This window comes from Prunus dulcis, chromosome 6 (genome assembly GCF_902201215.1).
Source record: "Prunus dulcis chromosome 6, ALMONDv2, whole genome shotgun sequence".
NCBI classification, from domain to species: domain Eukaryota; kingdom Viridiplantae; phylum Streptophyta; class Magnoliopsida; order Rosales; family Rosaceae; genus Prunus; species Prunus dulcis.
In genome coordinates this window covers 27329172-27354126 of record NC_047655.1, presented here as the reverse complement: position 1 = coordinate 27354126, position 24955 = coordinate 27329172, and the positions used below count along the sequence as shown (strand labels likewise).

General features: G+C 37.9%; 3 protein-coding genes across 3 annotated transcripts; all 3 read left to right on the top strand.

The window, feature by feature from the left end:
- Window positions 1-8037: 8037 nt before the first annotated feature.
- On the top strand, window positions 8038-14586 carry LOC117631160 (acyl-CoA-binding domain-containing protein 4). The gene is made up of 18 exons (XM_034364149.1): window positions 8038-8482; window positions 9041-9111; window positions 9290-9353; window positions 9445-9516; window positions 9907-10101; window positions 10181-10258; window positions 10690-10800; window positions 10946-11012; window positions 11320-11381; window positions 11494-11633; window positions 11884-12010; window positions 12099-12213; window positions 12345-12433; window positions 12624-12707; window positions 12788-12976; window positions 13261-13416; window positions 13709-13768; window positions 14039-14586. Exons 1-18 carry the CDS (start codon window positions 8321-8323, stop codon window positions 14222-14224), a joined length of 2028 nt encoding a protein of 675 aa, XP_034220040.1. The 5' UTR covers window positions 8038-8320; the 3' UTR covers window positions 14225-14586.
- A 1532-nt stretch (window positions 14587-16118) lies between these two features.
- On the top strand, window positions 16119-21264 carry LOC117630818. Its single transcript, XM_034363606.1, has 2 exons — window positions 16119-17578; window positions 18370-21264. The coding sequence occupies exons 1-2, from the start codon at window positions 16426-16428 to the stop codon at window positions 20895-20897; spliced, it is 3681 nt and encodes a 1226-aa protein (XP_034219497.1). The 5' UTR covers window positions 16119-16425; the 3' UTR covers window positions 20898-21264.
- A 1901-nt stretch (window positions 21265-23165) lies between these two features.
- Window positions 23166-24428, top strand: LOC117631892 (protein SRC2). Its single transcript, XM_034365231.1, has one exon. It carries the CDS (start codon window positions 23329-23331, stop codon window positions 24187-24189), a length of 861 nt encoding a protein of 286 aa, XP_034221122.1. The 5' UTR covers window positions 23166-23328; the 3' UTR covers window positions 24190-24428.
- Window positions 24429-24955: the final 527 nt, after the last annotated feature.

Sequence of the window (24955 nt, the reverse complement as noted above, 5' to 3'; positions counted from 1 at the left end):
TTCATCATGTCTACCACTAGCCAGAACTTTGTCCCTCTTCATATTTTCACCGGAGAAAACTATGACTTCTAGAGTATTAAAATGAAGACCTATATTTTATGTCTCAAGATTTATGGACATAGTTGATAGTGGCTTCAATAATCCAGAAAATCTAACCGTGGAACAGTTGAGGCAACTAAAGAAGGATCAACAAAAAGATGCAAGGGCCTTATATGCCTTGCATTGCATGATACGACTTTTCCAAGGATTATGGCAGCCACAACTGCAAAGGAAGCGTAGAATACCTTAAAGGAGGAATTTCAAGGCAATGTCAAGGTACGTGCGGTTAAACTACAAACTTTGAGAAGAGATTTTGAAAACATTAAAATGAAGGATTCTGAGACCACACAAGACTATTATACAAAAATAAAAGAAATAATCAATCAATTGAGAGCCTATGGAGAAAATATTAATGAGTCAAGAATTGTAGAAAAAAAATACTTATAAGTATGATCCTTTAGTTACTGTCATTGAACAGACAAAAGATTTAACTAGTCTGTGACATAACTAATGGGCTCTCTTGAAGCATGATAAAAGATTGAGTAGGCGATATGAAAATTCAGTTGAAAGCGCCTTTCAATCAAAACTTAATTTAAGGTCTCAAAATACTAAAGAAGGGAAAAAAAAATTTGGAGAAAGTTCTAGAGGAGAAGATTATAAATCCAATCTTATTAGGGAAATTTTTTTTTAAAAAAAAAATGAAAGAGAGGAAAAACTATCCTCCCTACCAGGTGTGTAAAAATACAAACCACCTAGAAAAATATTGTTGGTTCCGTGGCAAGCCCAAATGTCGAAATTGTAACAAATTTGGGCACATAGAAATAGACTGTCAGACCAAGAACTATCAAGCCAATTACTCAAAAGAAAGTAAGGAAATTGAGCATGTGTTTTATGCTCCTCAAGCCACATCAGAAGGAAACAACAAAAAATGGTATATTGATAGCGGCTGTAGTAACCGCATGATTGGATATGAAAGCATCTTCTCCAACATAGACAAGTTCGTAAATCCCAAGTAAAATTGGGAAATGGAGCAATGGTGGAGACAAAAGGAAAATGTACAATCTCTATCCAAACTAATAAGGGGTCCTTAGGCACGGCGGACTTTCATGAACTGGACTAAATCCTGAGACTGTCTTGGATTAGCTCAGATTGGCGTAAGCTAGATTAAGTACTGACCTACATTTGGTGATGCGTCAGACTAAGAAGCTGGATTGTAAAAATAGTGAAGACCTATGTTTGGTTATGTGTTGTACTAAAAAATAATTCTTATAATATTTAAATTTAATTGGGTTTTTTTACCTAAAAGATAAATAAATGCTACAAAGAAACCCAATTCAAAGATTTATAGCAATATCTGGCAAAAATAAAAATATTTAAAACAATAATAAAAAGAAAATAAATAAAATTTGATATTTGTTTTTGGGCTTCTCAAGATTAATCGAAACATTGTTAAAAGAGCTAAACTCACTCTATATAATTCTAGGTTTTTCAGGGATCAAGTAAAACAATAATTATAAAAAAAAATTTATATTATATATATATATATATGTATAATTTTTGTATATTTGACTTTTGACTTCAAACTGAAAAATATAATTTGACAAGGTAAAAATTGCTTGCTATAAAGAAAGCATCATATCATGAATTATCAAACTTGTTTCAATAAAAAAAATATATCAAACATTTGTAAATTACTATAGTTTGATTTTCCAAATGCAATATCAAAAATATTATTGTAATATTCCTGATTGTGAAAAAGGTGCACATATAAAAAAGAACGCGCTTTGAAGTTTTTCGCTGTTTAGTGAATCAAGTTCTATTAAGGAAAGGCTAGGTGCTTTCCATATGAGTCTTCTTCTTAGGTTTGTTGTTGTTCTTAATGACCTACAAAATGTAGAGCCTAGAGGCTATTGAGCCTTGCTATCATCTCTAATTTCTTGCTTTGCTGTAAGCTAGTTCTACATGGATCCCAATCTTCAAATTTCGTAGCTTTTGTCTTGTTATTTTTAATCCATTTTAGATTCTTAGCAAAAGTTGTGGTTGTATTCTTGCACTCCTATGAAAGAGAGTATATTCAACCATTATGAAACTTACTAAACAAAAAATTATGGTGCCATGGTATTTCTTCATGAATATGCTGATATTTACAATACAATAATGAAATTCAAAAACCAGAACAAAAATCAAAGGAAATGAATTTTGAAATTTTGAAATTTTGTTCTGGTCACATGATCACATCCCAGGGAGGCAGTGGTGAGATATGCACTTGGATTGCATGTAGATTTTTCTTCCCATGCTGTCAAATGTTTAAGGCCTTCATAATAACCTGCATAGTGCAGATGGAAATCATAATTTTGAAACAAAACTACTCAGAGCTTCTTATGAAAAGAGCAACAGAATAATTTACAGGCCAAAAGCCTAATTGCCTATGATTCACCCATGATCAAAAGACGGTCTGTTTGAGTTTTCCTTTCCCAGACAAAATAAAACAATCTAGTGCGAGGGAATGAAAGTTAAAAAATGGCAATCCTATTTGAATAAATTTTGTGTAATCCTATTTTCCCAAATGATGTTGTAAAGGCCAAAACAAACTATCACTATTTAACATAATATGAGACCAGAAGAAGCTAGTAAGTTACATCCCTGTCAATGAATTAAGCTAAGAAATGCAGATTTATTAAACAAACACGAGTTGACCTAAAGAGGCCAACAGTCTTCAACATAATGAAATTTAGAGAGAAGAGAGGAGGAGGCAGCACCATACATATGGATGTACAGCGTATCTGAAATCTAGTCAATATTACCCTTAATGATCAGATGAGAGCTCTTTGTATTCTGCCATGAAAGGAAGAAGGAAAATCGTAAGTTTTAGTAATTATACCACGACCAAGTGGTCCTGTTTCTTGAGAATTGAGGAAATTTGGGTGAGAAATTCAGGGTTTTTCATTCTACCTGCAAGATGGTGATTTTGCAATCTCTTTGGCAACCAGAACAACAATTCTCTGCGGAAAATAATGTGTGCAGTAACGTAATTTAGTTTTGTTAGTTTTGAGAGGCATTGCAAACTTGTTTGAGTTCCCACATTGGAACACTAGAGTTTCTTGGAGGTCCTTATAAGACTTACTCCCGGAAATAGAATAGTTTGTATTGGCTATGCAAGTGGCCCAATTAAGTGGTTTGTGGGTATGGCCTTTGGGTAAATGTCTAATTAGTTGGGTCAATGGTTAATTATATATATATATGATTAATCAAAAGATGGGCCTTAGGCCTTGGGGCTCTTGGGCTCTGTGATTTAAATTAAACAAACAATTAGGGAAAAACATAGATGTTTTTTTAAAAACAGGTGCCACGTGTTTTTTTTTAAAAAAAAAGTGGGGAAAAGGAGTATAGCCGTGCGGCTATACTATTTTTAAATAGAAAATTAAGGAAGAATCTGGTATAGCCGGGCGGCTGTACTATTTATACACCCGCCCATAGCCTACGCGCCACGTGTCAAACCGGTAGAGCCGTGCGGCTGTACTATTTATATTTGAAAATTTTAAAAAACGAGTATAGCCGCGCGGCTATACTATTTTTTAAAAAACAATTAGGAAAAAACAGAGATGTTTTTTTAAATACATATTTTTTTTATTCAATAATATGTTAGAATTATGTGTATAATACGTGAATTTTGTGTCTTATTAAAATTTTTGTAAAAAACAAGTGTATTAAGACCCCCAAACGATTTCACAAAAAACTTAACAAGTATAAATTAATTATTTGGTGGACTTTTTCTTTAATTTTTTTTATATTGAATAGTAATTAAAGTAATTGAAAAAGGCTAAGATATTGCTCAATTGCATATGTTTAAGTAAAGAAGAAGGCCAAAAAACAAACCTCAAGAAACTAATTCTTTTATATTTAAAAGTGGGAAAAAAAAATGTAACAGATTAAATCTTCTTTTTGAATAGTATAGCCGCACGGCTATACTATTTATATATTAAAAAAAGGACAACACAAAGCACAGGTGCCACGTATTTAAAAAAAAAAAATAGGGGAAAGGGAGAATAGCCGTGCGGCTATACTATTTATATATTAAAAACAGGACGCGCACAAAGCACAGGTTCCACGTGTTTTTTTTAAAAAAAAAAAGTGGGGAGAAGGAGTATAGCCGCGCGGCTATACTATTTTTAAATAGAAAATTAAGGAAGAATCTGGTATAGCCGGGCGGCTGGACTATTTATACACCCGCCCATGGCCTACGCGCCACGTGGCAAACCGGTAGAGCCGTGCGGCTGTACTATTTATATTTGAAAATTTTAAAAAACGAGTATAGCCGCGCGGCTATACTATTTTTTAAAAAACAATTAGAAAAAAACAGAGATGTTTTTTTAAATACATATTATTTTTATTCAATAATATGTTAGAATTATGTGTATAATACGTGAATTTTGTGTCTTATTAAAATTTTTTTAAAAAACAAGTGTATTAAGACACCCAAACGATTTCACAAAAGACTTAACAAGTATAAATTAATTATTTGGTGGACTTTTTCTTTAATTTTTTTATATTGAATAGTAATTAAAGTAATTGAAAAAGGCTAAGATATTGCTCAATTGCATATGTTTAAGTAAAGAAGAAGGCCAAAAAACAAAACTCAAGAAACTAATTCTTTTATATTTAAAAGTGGGATTAAAAAAAAAAAAATTGTACCAGATTAAAACTTCTTTTTGAATAGTATAGCCGCACGGATATACTATTTATATATTAAAAAAAAGACAAGCACAAAGCACAGGTGCCACGTATTTTAAAAAAAAATTGGGGAAAGGAAGTATAGCCGCGCGGCTATACTATTTATATATTAAAAAAAGGACGCGCACAAAGCACAGGTGCCACGTGTTTAAAAAAAAAGTGGGGAAAAGGAGTATAGCCGTGCGGCTATACTATTTTTAAGGAAGAATCTGGTATAGCCGGCCGGCTGTACTATTTATACACCCGCTCATGGCCTATGCGCCACGTGTCAAACCGGTACAGCCGTTCGGCCGTACTATTTATATTTGAAGTTTTTTAAAAACGAGTATAGCCGCGCGGCTCTACTGTTTTTTAAAAAACAATTAGGAAAAAGCAGACATTTTTTTTTTAAATACATATTATTTTTATTCAATAATATGTTAGAATTATGTGTATAATACGATAATTTTGTGTCTTAAATTTGCCAGAAAACAAAGATTTTGGAAAACACATTTGTTTCAAGCATCTCAAATTTGCCAGAATATCAGTAAGGCTTTAGTGAGAGTGTCTGGGCCGTCGCTAATAGACTTACTATGGTTTCAGTTAGATCCTTATCAATCAATTTGTTACTGCAACTATATATTTATTGTGACGGGGTGAGCGAAAAGACAAAAGCTTTGAAAGAGCTAAAAGATAAGTTACAGCGAGTGGTCATGGAGCTTCAAGTTGACGAATGACAAAGCTTCTGGGAAAGCTCTGGCTTCAAAATCGTGGTGTTCGTGTCCATGTCCATGTTGATCTTGGTGGTGTTCTCAAAGCGATGAAATAATTGCTCATTATCGAGCTGTTAGAAAGAACATATGAATCTTTAGTGCATGGAATTGTAGAGATACCATATTTGCAAACAATGTTATAGTGGATATTTATTACATATTTTGATAGCTTTGGTGGATAATTAGCTGTCTCATACATCCGTAAACATGGATGCATTAGCATGTTACATGTGTACTTAAAGCAATTTGGCCACACTAACCAGCTGCTGCTGCTAGGAATGCATTTCAACCACTACTTGACAAGGGCAAGGGCATGTAAGAGTTCATATATAACCTATTTTGAACAAACAACTAAAACTATCTAAGCCCACATACCATATAAATATAAAGGTAAAGCACAATGAATTGCATATTTTGTAACCAAAAGCAACATGAGATGAACTAAACAACAACGTTACCGATCAAATACAATATCATTGACCGGATCAAAAGCATATATAGAAACTTAAAATCCCCATCAACATGAACCAACTACCCAAGTAGCTATCTTTGATTTGGGGAAACTTAATTGTATTGTGGCATGAAGAATAATGTTATATCGATCAAACTTAATTATATAAAATTGTTATTGTTTGTGTGTTCATTCAGAGGTGTTGATTTGCCAACAATACCCCTTGAGGATATCCCCCCATGTAGCCCCAAATGTACAATTGGGCTATACATTTGTGCTTAATAGGCCACTTGACAGAGACCACCTGATCTTTAAGGAGTAGAGCCTTCTTGAAGAGGGAGTTCTACTTGCTAGCATACAAGGGCTAGGTCCCGAATCTTACATATATGTGCAAAATAAGGTTTTTGCAACCATAGGTTGGGACTTTCATATGTATATCGAAGATGTTATACGAGCACGAGCTGTGCTTGAGTTGGAGAAACAACTGCTTCCAATACTTGAAACACTGACAAGGAGAATGCAATGCGCTCTTGGAATTAGTAGAGAGGAAGTTATAGGAGCTGTTTCTGTTGAAGAAATAGGAGAAGGATGAGCTATTGTCTCCCATGGTTCGAGAAGGAAGAGGAAGAAGATGATCTCGCCATGAAAATAGGGGAGTTGCTTCAGTGATGCAGGCACAAATGAAGGAAGATGACGCACAAGGACCTCAGGCCCCCACTAAGTAGTTTGGTATCTTTTGATAATCTGATGCCACTAAACCTTATATGTATTTGATATTTGTCCCTTTCACTCTACCTATTGTGACTTATCCCAAATAATTGGCTTAAGGACATTCAAATTCCCTACTAGTAAATGTTTTGCACCATTGCAATGCTGACCACATCTAGAAATTTGTGGATGGAATTAAGGAAACACAAAGCTATGAAGCGAAGTAGCAACACAACCCAATGGAAAATAATCATGAATTACATGATAAGGAAAAGAAAGAGTGAGCTCCAAAAAGATATATTTCTTTAATTAATTGTAACAACAAAACACAATACATTTATAGAAGTGTGTCAAACGAACTGGGTCAGACCGAATATGACCTGATTACACTGTCTAATAAGTAAATATTAATATATTTTATACTGAAAAGTCAACCACATGCATTGTTAATGAGTTTTTAGTTAAGGATTTGATAATGCCATTGGTTGGGTAGCTTTGGTTTTACATCGAGCAAAGGTGGGATTAGTTCAGAGGTTATTTTGAATGGATAGGTATCATTTAGAGGTGGCCAAGGTGACACTCAAATAAAGTTGTGTTTGTGTGATTGCACTATTTAAGCTAAGGATGCACGTTCATCATTTTAGGTTTCGCAATGCCATCCTCTCAAATTGAAACTTATGATTTACTTTATATGGAATAAATTTCATACCATACAAAACTAGGAATCTTTGTTTAAGCTTGCATGTTACGAGAGTAATTGTATGTTGATGCTTTTATTGTTGTGTTGCCTATTGGGATGCAAATACAATTTCATTACTTATATTCGATTCAATCATAAATGAGCTACAGAAAGTATAGAGTTGACATACAAAATTTTCACAAAATTTAGATACTCAAAAATCGATTATCCTTAAATTTATTGGTATAGAGAAATGTTAACTTTTGTCTTAATTACGAAAGTGTATGACTAATGTATCTCTTTTTTGTTGTTGAATACAAATGATAATCTAAACTACAATTGAACGGGGGTTTCTCACACACATTATCAAAGTGTCATAAAATTCGAAGATAAGATTAATGGTCTGCAAGTCAAGGCCTTTTTTAATTGAGCTAGACATGTTGGCATAATATATCTAATTTATAATTTAGCGTTCAACATATATTTACATGGTCTAATTAAGATGATCGGTTAATAAGATTGTAATTTTTTTTGTTAATAAACATTTCAAGTTAGTGACTAGTTATGAGATACCATTATTTAATCAGGTTAGGTGAAAATTTTCCATTAGTAATTGTTCCCAAGCTAATTAATACTGCCCAAACATCACCAAGTAGTAAAATGAGCACTACCTTTATATACCCCAAAGTCGACCCCTGCCCAACTTACCAGAAAATCAAATGCCAAGAAAACCAAGGGAACAAAGGAAAAAGAAAAGAAAAAAAAAGATTTGAGCCCATATTCTATAAATCACACCATAAACAAACAATCACTTCCTTCACTTATACTCCTCAAATCCCAACCCACATAACTAATTAAAATCCCCCAAAAAATTGAAACCCCAGAAATACGTTTCTCTTTCTCTTTACAAAACAGGCGCAAATAGACCCGTACCAGAGAGAAGGAGAAAGAGAGAAGAAAATGGCTATGGCTCGAGCGAGCTCGGGGCTCCAATACCCCGAGCGGTTTTACGCGGCGGCCTCGTACGCTGGCTTCGACGGATCTCCTCGTTCCTCCTCCAAAGCCGTCCGCTCCAAGTTCAACTCCGAGTCCGCTCTCATACTCTATGCTTTGTACCAGCAGGTACCTCCATCCACTGCCTCCTCGATCCCATTCCTCTCACTTTTTTCTTTCTACTTCATTTCTGGTCTGGAAATTGATCTCAATCATAAATCCTCGATTCTCGATCGTATTGCCAGTACAATGTCAATTCTGCGGTTCATCGTCTTTTTTCACTCTGGAACAACATTTGCGATGTTCATATTTTCTATTTGCAATCGTTTTGTTTTGTAATTTTGATTGGATTTCGGAGCAACGGTGTGGTTGATTTGCGTTTTAACGTGGTTTTGATTAGTGATGTGGTTGTTGATTTTGCTTGTTCAGTAGTGTGTTCGATTTTTGCGTTGATTCTTTCGTGTTTAAGTTGTGTAATTATATGCAACTTAGATTGAATTAGGTAGATCTGGCATATCGAAATCCAGATTTGTACATTAGGATGTTGATCTAAAACTTAAATTGAAATATCTGTTTATATGCAATCATATCTGTATGTATGTGTAATGATGGATGCATGTAAATTTGCATGTCAATCTAATATGTGCTATTGTACTCGTCTAATTATTTTTACGATTGCAATTCCAGGCTACAGTAGGGCCTTGCAACACACCTGAACCTAGTGCTTGGAATGCTGTTGAGAAAAGCAAATGGAGCAGGTATGCTTATATTTACAACTTTCTCTCGTTCTCTCATTTTATGATGGCATACATGTGCCAGTGTTTGTGCGTCTGGGGGTGCGTATGTGTATGTGCAGCATCATGCACTTATTCGTACTATATTGAGTTTTTCTTTCTTTCCAAAAATTTAATGGCGTTCTGCATATACGATTTGCAGCTGGAAGAAGCTTGCAGACATGGCTTCCACTGAAGCAATGCGTCTTTTTGTGAAAATATTAGAGGTGTGCGCAATAAGATTTCCAGGTCCATGTTTTTGTCATGTGACCAAGAACCTTCACTAATTTATCTTGGTTTGCATTATTTTTTGAGTAGGAAGAAGATCCAGGTTGGTATTCAAGAGCATCAAACTTTGTTTCAGATCCTGTGGTAGATGTACAAATGAATGTGAGTAATCTGGAAGTTGTTTCTATAATTTTGTATTTTTTTTTCCCTCTCTATTGCCAACTGATCAGGAATTAGACACAAGAGAGGTGCTTGTAGTACACCCTACTAATCATTATCATCACTTCGTCCACTCCTACATCACACCAATATATATCTGCCCTATAAATTACATCACCACCATAACTTCTGGTAGGAATCCCACTTAAGTTCCTTTTTTAACATCTGAAAAGATCAGTAATGGTGTAGAGTCTGATATCAATACCTTAATTCTGCAAATCTTTTAGAGACTTTATTCTTTGGCCTTACAATGAGCATGCGACTCTTCCTCATTCATTTGTTCTTACCTAGTGCTTTTCTCTGTGCGTATGTATGATTTTTGGTTGGTTATAGCAAAGTTCAAATGTTCACCCAGTTGTCGAGAATGGGAACTCTTTCCCTGAGACCAAGACAATCTCCACTGAAAATGGGAGCATAGTGGAAGCTCAGGATAAAGATGTTGTCTCTGAAGGCTTTGGTTCAATTGGTGTTTATGATCAATGGATTGCACCTCCAATATCTGGCCATCGTCCGAAATCCCGATATGAGGTATTTGGATTTCTGTATTTTCATTTTCTTTATATTCTCTGCCTTCTTCTTTTTGAGCAATGTGTTCTCATGATTTCAGCATGGAGCAGCAGTTATTCAAGACAAGATGTACATATATGGTGGAAACCACAATGGTCGCTACCTAAATGATCTCCATGTAAGCAACTTATTTGCATGTACACGCCTATAAACATTTGAAAATCATAAGTATTCTACATTGGACAGTTTTCCAAGTCTTCCTATAATAGTGGTGTAAATTTTTTGGGGTGTCTTTGCTATGATTCTTATATATTGGTACAATGAATGGTACATTACGCATCTGAAGAAGAAAATGAGAACAATTTTCTGAGTTGGATTATATAGCTTCTGTAGGTGGGTTCCACATGGAACTCTTGTAATATTCATTCTTCATTTGTGAAGAAAAGTGTCTTTGGATATATAAGTGTTCTTAATGATTGTAAGCTCTATGGTTGTGGTGCTTCCTTTGTATTGTTATAAGTTTATATTCAAACTTGATGTTCTGTATACTTGAATTTACATGGTTGTAATTACATTTTCTTGTTCTCACATATTCGAAGTACAATACAGGCCTTGGATTTGAGGAGTTGGAGTTGGTCAAAGATTGAGGCCAAAGCTGGGGCTGAGTCACTCGAGTCACCATCTCCAGTAACAGTAACCGCACGTGCTGGTCATTCCTTGGTTAGTATAACCCTTTGATTAATATTATAATCAAGGCTCTATTCCAAAGATACGCTTTTGGACAATATCCATCTCTTTCTGCTGAATTTTGGTGCAATGATTCAGATACCCATAGTACTGTGCAATCATTTCTCTGTTTCTGTAGATATCATGGGAGAATCAACTTATTTCAATTGCTGGACATACAAAGGATCCTTCTGATTCTATTGAGGGTACGAATTATTATCTTAGTGTCCTTTGGTTTTCTGATGGTTTGAAACTTTGGATGATATCTTTATCCTTCTGCTTTAATCAGTTCCCAATAGAACCTCTGTCTCGATTCAGTTCAAGCTTTTTAAGGCCGATCCTTTTGATTATTGAATATGTGATATCCAAGTAGTAAGAAAACTCATTTTTACAGTCATCCAGGCATATTATTTTGCCTCTTTTTTATTTTATTTTATATTTATTTAAAACCTTGATGCTTTTACTGTTTTCTTGAACTTTCTTTTTTCTTTTCTCCTTGTTTTGGCATGGCAGTGAAGGCATTTGATCTACAAACTTGCACGTGGTCATTCTTAAAGACTTATGGAAAACCACCGGTATTTATTTATTTATATTTATATATTTTTGTGTGTATAAAATCTCATTGTAAAACACAATGGTGGGCTTGGAATTTGGAAATCAATATCCTTTCGTATTCATGTTTTACAGGCATCGCGTGGGGGTCAATCTGTGTCCCTTGTTGGAGGTGGCTTGGTGATTTTTGGGGGACAAGATGCAAAGAGAACTCTCTTGAATGACCTGCATATTCTTGACCTAGAAACAATGACCTGGGATGAGATTGATGCCATGTAAGATATAACTGGCAACTTCAGAAGCACAAGCAATATTTATTTTTTATTTTTTGGTTGTTTGAAAGAATTGGCAAATTTTGTTAACGGTTTTTTGCTGCTGATGAAAAAGGAAATTTTGTTGCTTTCTGAAAAAATTTGGCACATATTTTTAAGGGGTTGGGGTGGGGTAGGCTGGAAAATATTTGTTCAAGGCATATGCTTATGTGTGGATCGACCTTTGAGGTTAATATATTTCACTTTTTTACAGAGGGGTGCCTCCTTCTCCAAGGTCTGATCACACTGCTGCTGTTCATGCTGACCGCTACCTCCTTATCTTTGGTGGGGGTTCCCATGCCACTTGTTACAATGATCTGCATGTCCTTGATTTGCAAACTGTAAGATAACTACTCCATTCTAGAATTTTTGTTTCTTGTTTTGCAGTAAAACTATCACTCATGCCTTTCATATATTTGGAATGTATAGATGGAATGGTCAAGACCCACACAACAGGGTGAGATACCAACTGCACGGGCTGGACATGCAGGTGTAACAGTTGGGGAGAATTGGTTCATAGTTGGTGGTGGTGACAACAAGAGTGGTATGTATGCTACTATTTTGGCATCTGGTTGGTTCTGGAATTCGTAAGGTGTTGGTGAATCTACTTCTTAACTGGAATCTATTTTACTCCATGAAGTTAGGTATTTATCTCTTCATTTTGAATTTTTGCAGGGGCTTCAGAAACTGTTGTCCTAAATATGTCTACACTTGTTTGGTCTGTTGTAACTACTGTTGAAGGGCGCATTCCTGTTGCTAGTGAGGTAATTATTTTTGGACTCTGTATAGTCACTTAGCTTGAACGGCTTTGAGCTCTGTGCCTTAGTATTAATCTTAAATCATGATGAGATGCCTGCATGAGGGGTTGGTAACATGGCCTTCTGTCAAGTGTGAGATTATTTCACTGCCAGCAGTAATGTAGTGGCACCGCTATCTGATTGTCTCCTATTTCAGGGACTAAGTTTGGCCGTAGGTTCTTACAATGGTGAAGATGTACTTGTATCATTTGGAGGGTACAATGGGCGTTACAACAATGAGGTGAGGATCAGACTCCGATATACTTGTGGCTTACTCTGCTCTTATTCTATGTTCTTGTTAAATTTGTTTCTTGATGTTAGGTTAACGTTCTTAAACCAAGCCACAAGTCAACCTTGCAAACAAAGATGATGGAAACTCCTGTGCCAGACAGTGTTTCTGCTGTGCTTAATGCCACAAATGGTACCAGAGATGTGGAGTCTGAGTTTGAAGCAGGGCAAGAAGGAAAAATTAGGGAAATCGTTATGGACAATGTTGAGTCAGATCTCATGGTATGTGACTTCGAAAAGCATGTAGAGATTTGGCCTTTGTTTTTATTTTATGTGGCACCCCCATCTGATTGTCATTAGAACTTTTTTTTCCAACCTTATTTTTTATTTCCAGAAGTTATTTACTTTGTTAAAGTTGTCTATGGTTACCATTTTCTTAATGATCCAGTAGTTACTAGCGTCCGATAAATTTTATTTATCTTGTATTACTCTGCATCTCTGATTTTGCACGTTTTTTTTGCCACAATACTGAGTTTTAATGTTATTTTATTCACACTCTTATGCAGAAAGCAAGAGGCAAGATTACCAATGAACATCTTATAGCAACCCTCAAAGCAGAGAAAGAAGAATTAGAATCATCACTAAGCAAGGAGAAAGTACAAACTCTCCAATTAAAGCAAGAGTTAGCAGAAGCAGAGACTCGAAACACTGACCTGTACAAGGTAACTATTATTACGTGCATGCATGCATATACATAAAAAACAGCTGGATATATTTTTGTTGCTTTTTGCAACTTTGTGTTCACAAGGAAATTATGGCTGGAATCCGATCCTTTGTGATTGTGAATGGTGCTAATTTCTGGTTGGCTTCTCTTCACGCTGGAGATTAAATGGAGATTTTTTTATTGTCCACTGTTGGTGGTGATTATCAAATTTTTTTCAAGGGTACACATAATTCTTGTGTATTTTTCCTTTCTTAGGAATTGCCATTGATTTCCTTGTACTAACTTTGTAGGAGCTTCAATCTGTACGTGGCCAACTTGCATCTGAGCAGTCAAGATGTTTCAAACTTGAGGTATGTTCTTATCACTTGTTTCTCGGTTGATCTAGATGTTTCCCTTGCCAAACAAGATTTCTCACACTTTCAGTTCAAATTTTTGTTGACCTTGTAATAGTTTCTGGGATGATCTGTGTGAAAAAATTGAGGTTCAGGAGGAATGTGTTTAACCTTATGACTATTCATTTAAGCTGACCTTAGCGAGCAGCCTGATTGTGATACGATCTGGCTGCCTCGAAACATTGGTCATAATCTGGGTTTTCTGCTAATTACTCTTTGAACCTGCAGGTTGAACTTGCAGAACTTCGACAGAAGCTGCAAACAATGGAGGCATTGCAGAAAGAACTTGAACTCCTCCAGCGACAAAAGGCTGCATCCGAACAAGCAGCTTTGAATGCTAAAAGGCAGAGCTCAGGCGGTGTTTGGGGCTGGCTTGCTGGAACACCTGGTAATGAAAAAGCGGACGATGCCTAAATAGCTGTCAAGGCCAAATGAATAGGGGTTTTACATGATAGATTTGGTTCTCATTGAATTATTTTTAACTCCTTTTGATATATTTTTATTATACTCAACCAAGTTCTTTCCTGTGATAGAAATAAGATATGAGGTTCTTATTGGCGAGAGAGAGGGAGAGGACCCCACTTGGGGTTTTTGCATGAATACATGTCTGCAATTTCAGTTATGTAGTTTCATGTCTGTGAGTGCTATATAATTCTTTTGGGTCACCAATTTTTGTTGGAGTTTGTATTCAAAGTGAATATATATATTAAGTGAAGTGTAGATCTCATTGTTTATACTTTGTTGCCTTAATGGAAATACTTGATTGACCTCCCAAACTTATCATTCCTTGAGTTATTTGTGTGCTCAATGTAATTATTCTATTTTAATGGAGTTATGTTTTTCATTTCATAATGTTGGAAGTAGGGGCGGGCATCAATCCAGCTGAACCGCTTCGCATAGATTAAAAATAAAAAATTGTTGAATTTTTTTATTTTTGATTTTCAAGGACCAGCTCTTTGTTATTTAATTCTTCAAACACTCATAGATAAACGGAGGTCAAAGGCACACAAAATTTGTTGCCCGCACATTGTATGTTCCAAATCTCAATCGCCGTGCAAAAAGGATGTAGTTCAAATAATTTTTAGTTTTCCTTTTTCTCCTTCAGTGTAAGTGTTGCTATCTTCAGCTGTTACTTTACTCATTCACTCATGTTCCTACAAAACTTTTTACCATCTTCAGCTAAATTACATGTAAAGATCACAAGCCTTGAACGCATTTTAAAAGATATATTGTTGGTTTCTTGATTTCTTAGGCTCAATGTTGGTTATGTATATTAAAAGCAACTTTTCTTTTTTCCTTTGTCTGAAGTATTTCGAAGGTATATTCTAAATCTGAATGATAATTTTGTGATGGGTGAGAAAAATACGAAGGAAAAAATGGAGCTTAAAGCAATGAAGAAAAAAGTAAAAAACTGAAAATTGGGTGAGCACCCATTATTGACGTGGCAGCATCCTAATGGCCTCGTTCTACTGGAGAAATTATAGAGTGATACGGTATCACCACATCAACTGTTGATGCTCCCACTCAGAATTTGCCACGTGTCTTTATTAAAAGAAACTTTTAATTGTTTTTCCGGCAGGACATTAGTTTCAATTTTACCCTTTAGAAAAAAATTTATATAAAAAAAAAAAAAAAAAAAAGACAAATGTAGAGGCCAATGTTGGCACTCGGCAGTGCCCTACCCCTTGTTGCCGCTCCTTCCCCTTTTCCTTCATCTTTGTTTTGTCTCTCTTTCTCCCGTTCCAAGAATCACTTTATTTTGTAGTTTTTTATTTTCACATTCCAAAGGGTGCAAAAATTTACTCCGCATACAAAGAGTTTCTTGGGGACTTTTAGTTAAGTTTGTTTTTCTGCATAGTTAAATTAGTAATTATTTCCATACATATTTCGGAACGAGTTTCAGCACTTGCTCAACTCAAAAATTGTGTACAGAGTTTCTTGTTAAACCCATGTGGGATTGAGAGCAATATTGGACAAAGTGAACTTGGAACTGGGGTTTTTGAGGGAGATGAAGACAACCTAGATGAGGAAATTGAAGTTGGCGGGAGGAATAGAAACATAGAAGGAGCAGTGGAGGGGGTTGGGGTGGTGGGAGGTTATCCCACAGTTTTACTTTTTTCTTTTTGCCCTTTGTATTTTTAATTAATTTTATTCTAAAGGATAATATTAGAAGCTAAAGGCCAGTTATACAAATAATTAAATTTTCTTTTTTAAAATAAACGTGTGGCGATTTCTGAATGGAAGTTTATCAACTGACGTGGTGATACCGTAACATTCTATAATTTCTCGCTGGTGTTGTATTGTATAATTGCCCGACCCATGAGAGTAGAGTGAACATAGTGTTATTATTGGTATTCTCGCGACCCAGAAAAATCACAATTCTCCCATATTTTCTTACCATCCAAACACCTTCTCCTTTCCTCTATCTCCCTCTCTTTAGGGTTTATTTGCATCCCTCAAAATCCCCCACTTTCTGGCACTTTCCTGGAAACTCTCGTACTTTCATATCCCCATCACGAGACGATAGAAAGGTATGCCTCTTCATTGGGACCCCCCAACTCTGTTTCTTTAGAGCTTCGGAGGATTTCGATTACAGCGGTTCGAAGATCTCTGTGATGAACAACGATTTCGAATTGGACGGAAAATCAGGTGCCACTGTAGAGGTTGAGGAAGCTAGAGCTAGGGTTTCCGAAGGCGGTGCTGGTAGCTCAAAAGATGAAGCTAGGGTTTCAACAATGGAGTTCGATTCAGGAGCTCCGGAGAGCGAGGCTGGTGATTCTCGGGTTTCCAGAGGCGGAAGATCTGAGGAGGATAGGGCTAGGGTTAGGGTTAGTCCGGAGAGTGACGTTTGGAATGTAGATAAAGTGATGGAATCGAAGGGCTCTGGAATTCAGTTGGAAAAAGCGAGTGTCTTTGTATTCCATGATGATCAGGAGGATGTATTTGACATTGGAAGGGTCGAAATCGACGAGGATTATGAAAAATTTGATAATGAAAATGATGAAGATGACCGTGCAGATGTGGAGAAGGATAAGTCTTATGAGCACCGGTCTTTGTTATCTGAGTTTGATGAGTTTGTGGCTAATGAGAAGAGTGGAGTAGCTCTTGGAACGTCGAGGGCACTTAGCTATGGGTTCGAAGTGGGTGATTTGGTGTGGGGAAAGGTAAAATCTCACCCATGGTGGCCGGGACACATATTTAACGAGGCATTTGCATCGTCTCAGGTGCGCCGGACACGAAGGGAAGGTCATGTGTTGGTGGCTTTCTTTGGTGATAGTAGCTATGGGTGGTTCGACCCAGCTGAGCTTATCCCATTTGATCCCCATTTTGCTGAGAAATCTCTGCAGACGAATCACAGAACCTTTGTGAAGGCTGTGGAAGAGGCTGTTGATGAGGCGAATCGCAGGTGTGGAGTTGGTTTGGCTTGTAAATGTAGGAACCCCTATAATTTCCGGGCCACAAGTGTGCAAGGGTACTTTGTTGTTGATGTGCCAGATTATGAGCCGGGAGCAGTTTATTCTGAGAATCAGATTAAGAAGGTGAGGGATAGTTTTAAGCCGAGTGAGATCTTGTCTTTCTTAAAGCAGTTGGCCGTGTTACCACACGGTGATGATCAGAAGAGCCTTAACTTTAATAAGAATAAGGCTACTGCATTTGCATTTCGTAAGGCTGTGTTTGAAGAGTATGATGAGACCTATGCTCAGGCATTCGGAGTGCATCAAGGACGCTCTTCTCGTAAACTAGTTGCCCCAGTGGACCCACCTCGAGGTATTTTAATACTTTCTCATAATCGTTGGTGATAAATAATAATCAATTTTGGGCCTTCATGCTGTAACTTACTTGTGTCTGTGCTAGTGCAAGGAATGCTTGAGTAGCTCTTGTGGAGATCACCCTCCCTTTCTTAAGGGTGGGACTGCATAATAAACATAACTGTAGATGAATGTGCAGAACTAAAATGTTATCAGTTACCTTAATCTCTTTTTGTATTTGCAGCCTAGCTTTCATGCATTTAATTATTGGCTTTTATGTGGATAATGAAATGCTTAATCAGTTTACTGTGATGATTGAATTTTGATATGTTTGCCACAGGAAGTTCCCTTGTAGTTGCATTTATGGGAAATTTGGGATGTAAACCTGAATTTTGTTTTTGTAATTGGTATTAAAGATAATTAATCATAGACCTTGAATGTCAAAGGTCTTGGTGTTATCCCAAGTAGCCTTTCACATCATGATTTATGCCAGATTCTTACCCTTTCAGTGTTCCAAAATTAGACCTAACAGATAACAGATTTGATTTTTTTGGTGTATGTTTTTGTTTCTTATGCCTTTCCAGTGAATTTGGGTTGACTCATAACATTGTGCAAGTATGGAGACAATGTCTAGAAAACCCTCAGGGTATTACATTACTATTTGCATCTTCAAGTACCCTGAATTGCCCTTAACTCCTGCCCAATTCTTCTGTTTTAATTTGCATAAAGCAAAATTAGATGTTTTTCCATCTGTATTTTAAGTTGAATTCACTTAACATGATTTTCTAATGGGATTGTTTCCTTAACCAGCTCCCTTGAGTGGTCCATTGGTGATTGCTGAAGTTCTGGGTGGGCGGAAGAATGCCACGAAACCCATGAAAGTCAAGGATCATTCAAAGAAAGACAAATACGTTTTCAAACGGAGAGATGAACCCAGTAACTTGAAAACCCATCTAACTAGCCAGGGCCAAGCTAGTTCCTCAGCCCCATCTGCTGGCTTGGAGGGATCAATACCATTAGTAGATGGGGATTATACAGTACAGAAGAGGGCTCCAGCTGTCTCTACAAAGACTCGGGTTCCAGCAAAACATGAACAGACTGATTTTATCAGCCGCAGTTCTACAGTTTCAAATACAGATGTATATGGGAAAGAAGCTGTAATCATAGATCAGGCAACAGCAAACAGCTCTCTCACCACCCAAGATGTTACTAATGATGCAAAGCCATCTCTTGACAAAGAAAGAGGGGCTCTGCAGGAAGTAAAAGACGGAGGTACAAGCACAGAATGTCTTGATTTATTTGGGGAAGGGACCAAGCAACGTACAAAAGATGGTACATCACAACCCTTAAAGCAGGAAGGTGAGGGTTTGGTTGAGATTAAATGTGAAGAGAGTCCAAAATTGTCTGGATCACATGAAAATTTTCAACAACCTTCTAGTTCTTTGAAGAAAGTGGAAGGAGGTTATGAATTGAATCAAGTTCGCGATGGTCGTGGTGTTGGAGATCCTTCCTCAGTTGAGGCAAAGAGTTCAGGTGGGATGAAAGCTATTGGTGGAGTGAAAAAAGCAAAGGTTCTTAAACGGCGTGCAGAGGACTTGCGCACCGAAGACTCTATGATGGGGGATAACAGGAAAAAGAAAAAGAAGAAACAGTTAGGTTCTGAAGCAAGCTTCAGAAACCCACAGAAGCCTTTGATTTCTGGAAAGGTACATTCCTTGGGGAGTAAAGTTGCAGGAAATTCCAAGGATGTAGGTTTGGCTCCAAGAGAGGACATCCAGGTAGAACATCATAAGAAAGATGTTGTTGCCAGTAATAACTCGTCTGAAACTGTTGGAAAATTTTCAATTGTTGGCCTGGGAGATGTGGAGCTTGAACTACCACAACTGGTAAGTGATTTGCAAGCCCTTGCCCTTGATCCTTTTCATGGTTTTGAAACAAACAGCCCTGCAATTGTTCGGCAGTTCTTTCTGCACTTCCGGTCCCTTGTCTACCAGAAAAGCTTGGTTCTGTCACCACCCTCCGAGACTGAACCTGTTGAAGTTCGCTCCTCTAAATCTCCATCTGGTGTCAAAGCCTCTGACATATCGCCTACTGAGCAAGTCAGAGATTTGCCATTCTCAAAGGCAGCAAAACCCATGTTCAGATCCGACGACCCTACCATAGCCGGGCGGAAGCGTGCCCCATCTGACCGTCAAGGAGATATTGCAGCTAAGAGGTCCAAGAAAATTAGTGATCTGAAAACGTTGGCTGCAGAGAAGAAGGCCAGTCAGAGAGCTTTAGAATCCAAGCGTGTGGAGGCCAAAGAATCAGCAGTACCGCTTCTGCGAAGGTCAATCAAGCCAGGTTTTGCGAAGAAAACAGAGCCTGCATCAAAGGCAGTTGAACCCACAATGCTGGTGATGAAGTTCCCTCCCAAAATATCTCTCCCATCACCAGCAGAACTGAAGGCAAAGTTTGCACGATTTGGGCCTATGGATCAGTCCGGTCTCCGTGTCTTTTGGAAGTCCGCAACATGCCGGGTTGTCTTTCTGCACAAATCTGATGCACAAGCAGCATTGAAGTTTGCTACCGCAAACAGCTCACTTTTTGGCAACTTTAGTGTGAGGTGCCAAATTCGAGAAGTGGGTGGTCCTGAAGTTCCGGATTCCGGCAAGGGCGACAATCCCAGTGAGATTCCGCGGGTTAAGGATTCATCAGTGGGGCAGTCACTGACAGCAGCAATGGCATCTGCACTCAGACAGCAGCAGCAGGCTCTTCTTCCACAGAGTGCAGTCCAGCTCAAGTCGATTCTGAAGAAGTCGTCGGGCGAGGAGCAGGGAGGGCAGGTAACTACCGGTGGCAATGGAAATAGTAAAGGAACTGCACGTGTAAAATTCATGTTAGGTGGGGAAGAAAGTAGTAGAAGTACTGATCAATTCATGATGGCTGGTAATAGAAATAACTTCAACAACAACAACAGCAGTGCTAGTTTTGCTGATGGTGGTGCTGCTGCACATTCTTCTTCTACTTCTTCTATTGCTATGGATTTTAATACTAGGAACTTTCAAAAGGTCAATGCTCCTCCAACTTTTTCATCATCGCCTCCTATACTTCCTCCTCCCCTTGGTCCTCCACTTCCTCCTCCTCAATATGCAAAGCCCCCGCATAATAAATTTCCACCACACCATTCAGAAATGGCACCACCCAGAAATAGTCAACATCTCAACACACCCACTGCATTTCCAAGTGCACCCAGCGTCGATATTTCACACCAGATGCTAAGCCTGTTGACTAGGTGCAACGATGTCGTAGCCAACGTCAAGGGTTTGCTTGGCTATGTGCCGTACCATCCTCTTTGATGGTGAAACATGGGCAAAATTATATGCCATAAAGCAAGCCAAGGCAAGGCAAAGACGGACAAGACAATTACATGGAATCCACCACATGAATTGGGCTTTACGAAAACGACGTTTGGATTTTGGGGGGAAGCTGTTCAAGAGAGAGAGCTTCTCAAATGTAGTAGTTTGTTTACAAGTTGGATACCTCTGATTGTACTGAGATGATGATATTGATGATAGTGCCATCTTTTTCTTTTTCTCTTTTTGGGTTTAACTTTTGTTCTTTGGGCCAGTTTCCATAATCTCTTTATTTTTAGGCTGTGCTGCCTATTGCTCTTACACATAAAGAGTTTTGACGATTCGCTTGAGGCGCAGCGTATGTTTAAAATGACACAAGAGTCCCAACGTTTTGATTGATTGATTGAGTGATTGAGAGTCGAATTTATTTCCATGACGTAAAATAGCAGTGAATTTTGTTAGGAATTGGCATAAAAACTTTATAAAAGAAAAAAGAAAAGTTCACATGCGAAAGAACACGAGTTGATGATTGAGACAATGTCAGCCATTATGCCTTCTTTACAATATTTAAACTTTTCTAGCATCCACAAGACACTTCCTAATTCCATTCTTTTGTTATTGAAATTCCAAATCCTTAATCGTCCAAGTTGCAAAGTTCCAAAAAGTGTAGAAGAATGAGCATTTCAACCAACAAAGCGGTGGAATTGGAACTTATCCTAATTACGGTTTTTTTTAATTTTGGGTGGATAGATCACATCAAACTATTCCTTCTCCCGTAAGCATAAAGATCACATCAAAGCAAAGCGGCTACCTTTTCTTCACACGTACCATTTACGTGTTTCCAGCCTTTCAGTATCCAATGTGGGGACTTGTAAAACAGACCCTTTTGTTTAATCCCTACCATCCAATAAATCCAACGGGTTAGATTTGAAGCTCCTAATTTAACTGTTGTTCTACTTGTATCGTAACCAAAACTAGAAGCAGCCATGGTTATGGATTTGTGTTAAATGAATGCATAGCCTAATTAGAAGAAGGCTTCTTTAATTAGGGAGTTGGTGGTGATAATTAAAACAAACTTACCAAATCAACCAGAGGCTTAGAGTCGGCGCTGGTGGAGTGCAAATGGAGGAAGAATTTAAGTCGGTAAAAATAAACAGATAAACAGAAACAAGGAAACAAATTTGTCAAACATAATAAGGAAGGGATTTTGAAGAATGTTGAGATTGAAATCGTCTCTCACAGACAGCTTTAAATATTTACAGCAAACCATTACCATCTACCTCTTTGTATTCATATAATAATAATAATAAAAGAATCCAGGAGGGAGAGACAGAGACAAAGATAAAGATTAAATATGGGGATTTGCTGGGGTGCTCTAACTGATAACTCAATACCAACAAGGCCATCTGGATACAGGTATTTCATTATTATTCAATTTTGTTTACTCTTTTCTCTTCTTTTTTTATTGTTGCTCATGCGATTCCAAATTAGCATCTAAAGTTTCACATGAATAAAATTAGTATATAAAGTTTAAGAATTTATTATAGATCATAAAATTAGGTCAAGATAATGAGTCCGCCCTTATACCCATGCTCGTACCCTTTCTTTCTTATGCAGCTATGCTTTTTATTGCTTGTGTAAAAAGGAAAAATAAGAATTTTATTTTGATTGATACATCTAATTTAAAGTCGATATCAATATCAATATCAATATGACGTCAGAGGGGGGCTGGCCTTCAATCACTTTGTTTGTTGCTACTCGCATTATGAAGGAAGGCAGGCTTACGCGCCACTTACGTGGTTTCAGCCTTTCTATTCTCTTCCATTCGATGTGGGACTGTGGCGGGCCCCATTCCCCCATTTAACATCTTAATCAGCAAATTGACTTCCTGCCTCTTCCTTAATCAATCTTTTGAAGACTAAACCTAATTAATGACATGGGCAATTTTCCCGTGAATCTTAGCCAAATGGCAAGCCACAAAATAGGATTTTAAGTTCAATTAGGTAACAACAAAATAATACATATACAATTGGGATTTCCTGTCTTTTATTGTGTATCACGCTCCCATATTAAATAAATAAATAAAAATAAAAAACTCACATGTCACGCCATCCGCGTAAATTTATAAACCAAAATAATAAATCAACAATACGCGTAATGAAAGATTCTTTCTAGAAACAATTTCACAATATTTATTGCGTTAAAAAGCTGAAAAAAAATTGTACCACTTATCCAAAACTAAAATGAAATAAATAAAAAATTATAAATCAGAGAAGCTTCACGGAACCTGGCCCTGCCTTTGCTCCTCTATATATATTGTTTTGCTCTCCATACCAACTCCCAATTCACAGTTCTCGAGTTCGCAAATCAAAAGAAATATCACACACTTTCTCTGATTTCAAGTTCAAGTTTCCAACTCAAGAATTCAATCGTCATGGAGTGCAGGCCTTTGGAGATAACAATCGTCTCAGCCAGCGACCTCAAGGATGTCAATATGTTCTCCAAGATGGACGTCTACGCCGCCGTTTCGGTCTCCGGCGACACCCGCAACAAGAAGCAGACGACCAAGACCCCCGTCGCCAAAGACGGCGGCACAAACCCTAAGTGGAACAACTACTCCATCAAGTTCACTCTCGATGACGCCGCTTTGCTCCACAACCGCCTCACTCTGAACATCAAGCTCGTCTCCGAGCGCAGCTTGGGCGACACCAAGATCGGCAAAGTCCAAATCCCCCTCAAGGAGCTCTTCGACAGCTTGGTCGGCGGTGATGATCAGAAGAAGCAGATCAAGCACGTCGGTTACAGCGTTCGTACTTCCAGTGGGAAGCCCAAAGGATCCATCAATTTCGGGTACAAATTTGGGGACAAGTTCACAGTTCCTGTTCCTGAGGCCCATAAGAAAACCCATGAGCCCGTGATGGCTTACCCATCTGGGCATCCCGGGTCAAGCTCCGCGTACCCGCCTGCGGCCCATGCGGGTCCGTATCCGCCTGTCCAAGCTTACCCGTACCCGCCGCCTGGTGGGTACCCACCACCCCCTCATCAGCAGCCGGGTTATGGGTACGCACCACCGCCGCAGGCCGGGTACGGTTACCCGCCTCAGTCAGGCTATGGGTACCCGCCGCAGAAGCCTAAGAGGGGAGGAGGCAACATGGCGCTTGGCATGGGAGCTGGACTGTTGGGTGGTTTGCTGATTGGAGATATGATTGGAGATGTTGGTGAGATGGCTGCCTATGATGCTGGGTATGATGCTGGGTTTGGTGGTGATGACTTTGGCGGTGGCTTTGATTTCTAGTAATTTTTGGTGTTTGGGTTCCGTTTAATTTGTTGGTTTCGGCTTTTATGTAGTTTTAGTTTTATGATGAGTACATACAGATGTTAACGGAAGCTTTTCTCGCGTGTACATGTTTTCAATTCCTATGGTGGATGCCTTTAGATTAGAGTTCATATGCTTTGCACATTTCTTTCTTCTCTGTTCTGGTCACACATGTAAAGTCTCAAAACAGTGATGAAGAGCACTAAAAGCTTGTGAAAGTAGCGAAAACTAGCAGGCTCCTCCAGGAGAGACTGATGATAAAATTCCCCAATTGTGTGACCAATGCTCCTCGGGCCCTCACATCACGACTTGAATATACTTGTATGCCATCAACATCACAAGATGTTGCGAGATCAACCTACACCATAGCATCCGATCGTTTTTCCACTCGACATTCTAATGTTTCCACCAACGAAAAGTCAAGGACTGCTAGTGTCATACTCTGTCAGCAGATGATTTTTTTTTATATTTCAAATAGTAAGAACAAAACACCCAACCTTTTAATCAGCTACCTGTACAACGAGTTGAAGAACCCCAAGGGCCCAAAACTAAGGAGGTAGGCACCTTTGTACTAATGCATGGCAGGCCCAGAGAGCAATATAACCAGAAATTTTAAATATTGATTTTTAGTGAATGGTACATATTGATCTCAAAGCAACCATCACTAAAGAATACACAAATACTGTAAATAATATCATTAGAGCAGAGACCAAGCATGAGTATAATTTGGTTGTTTCTTAGAACT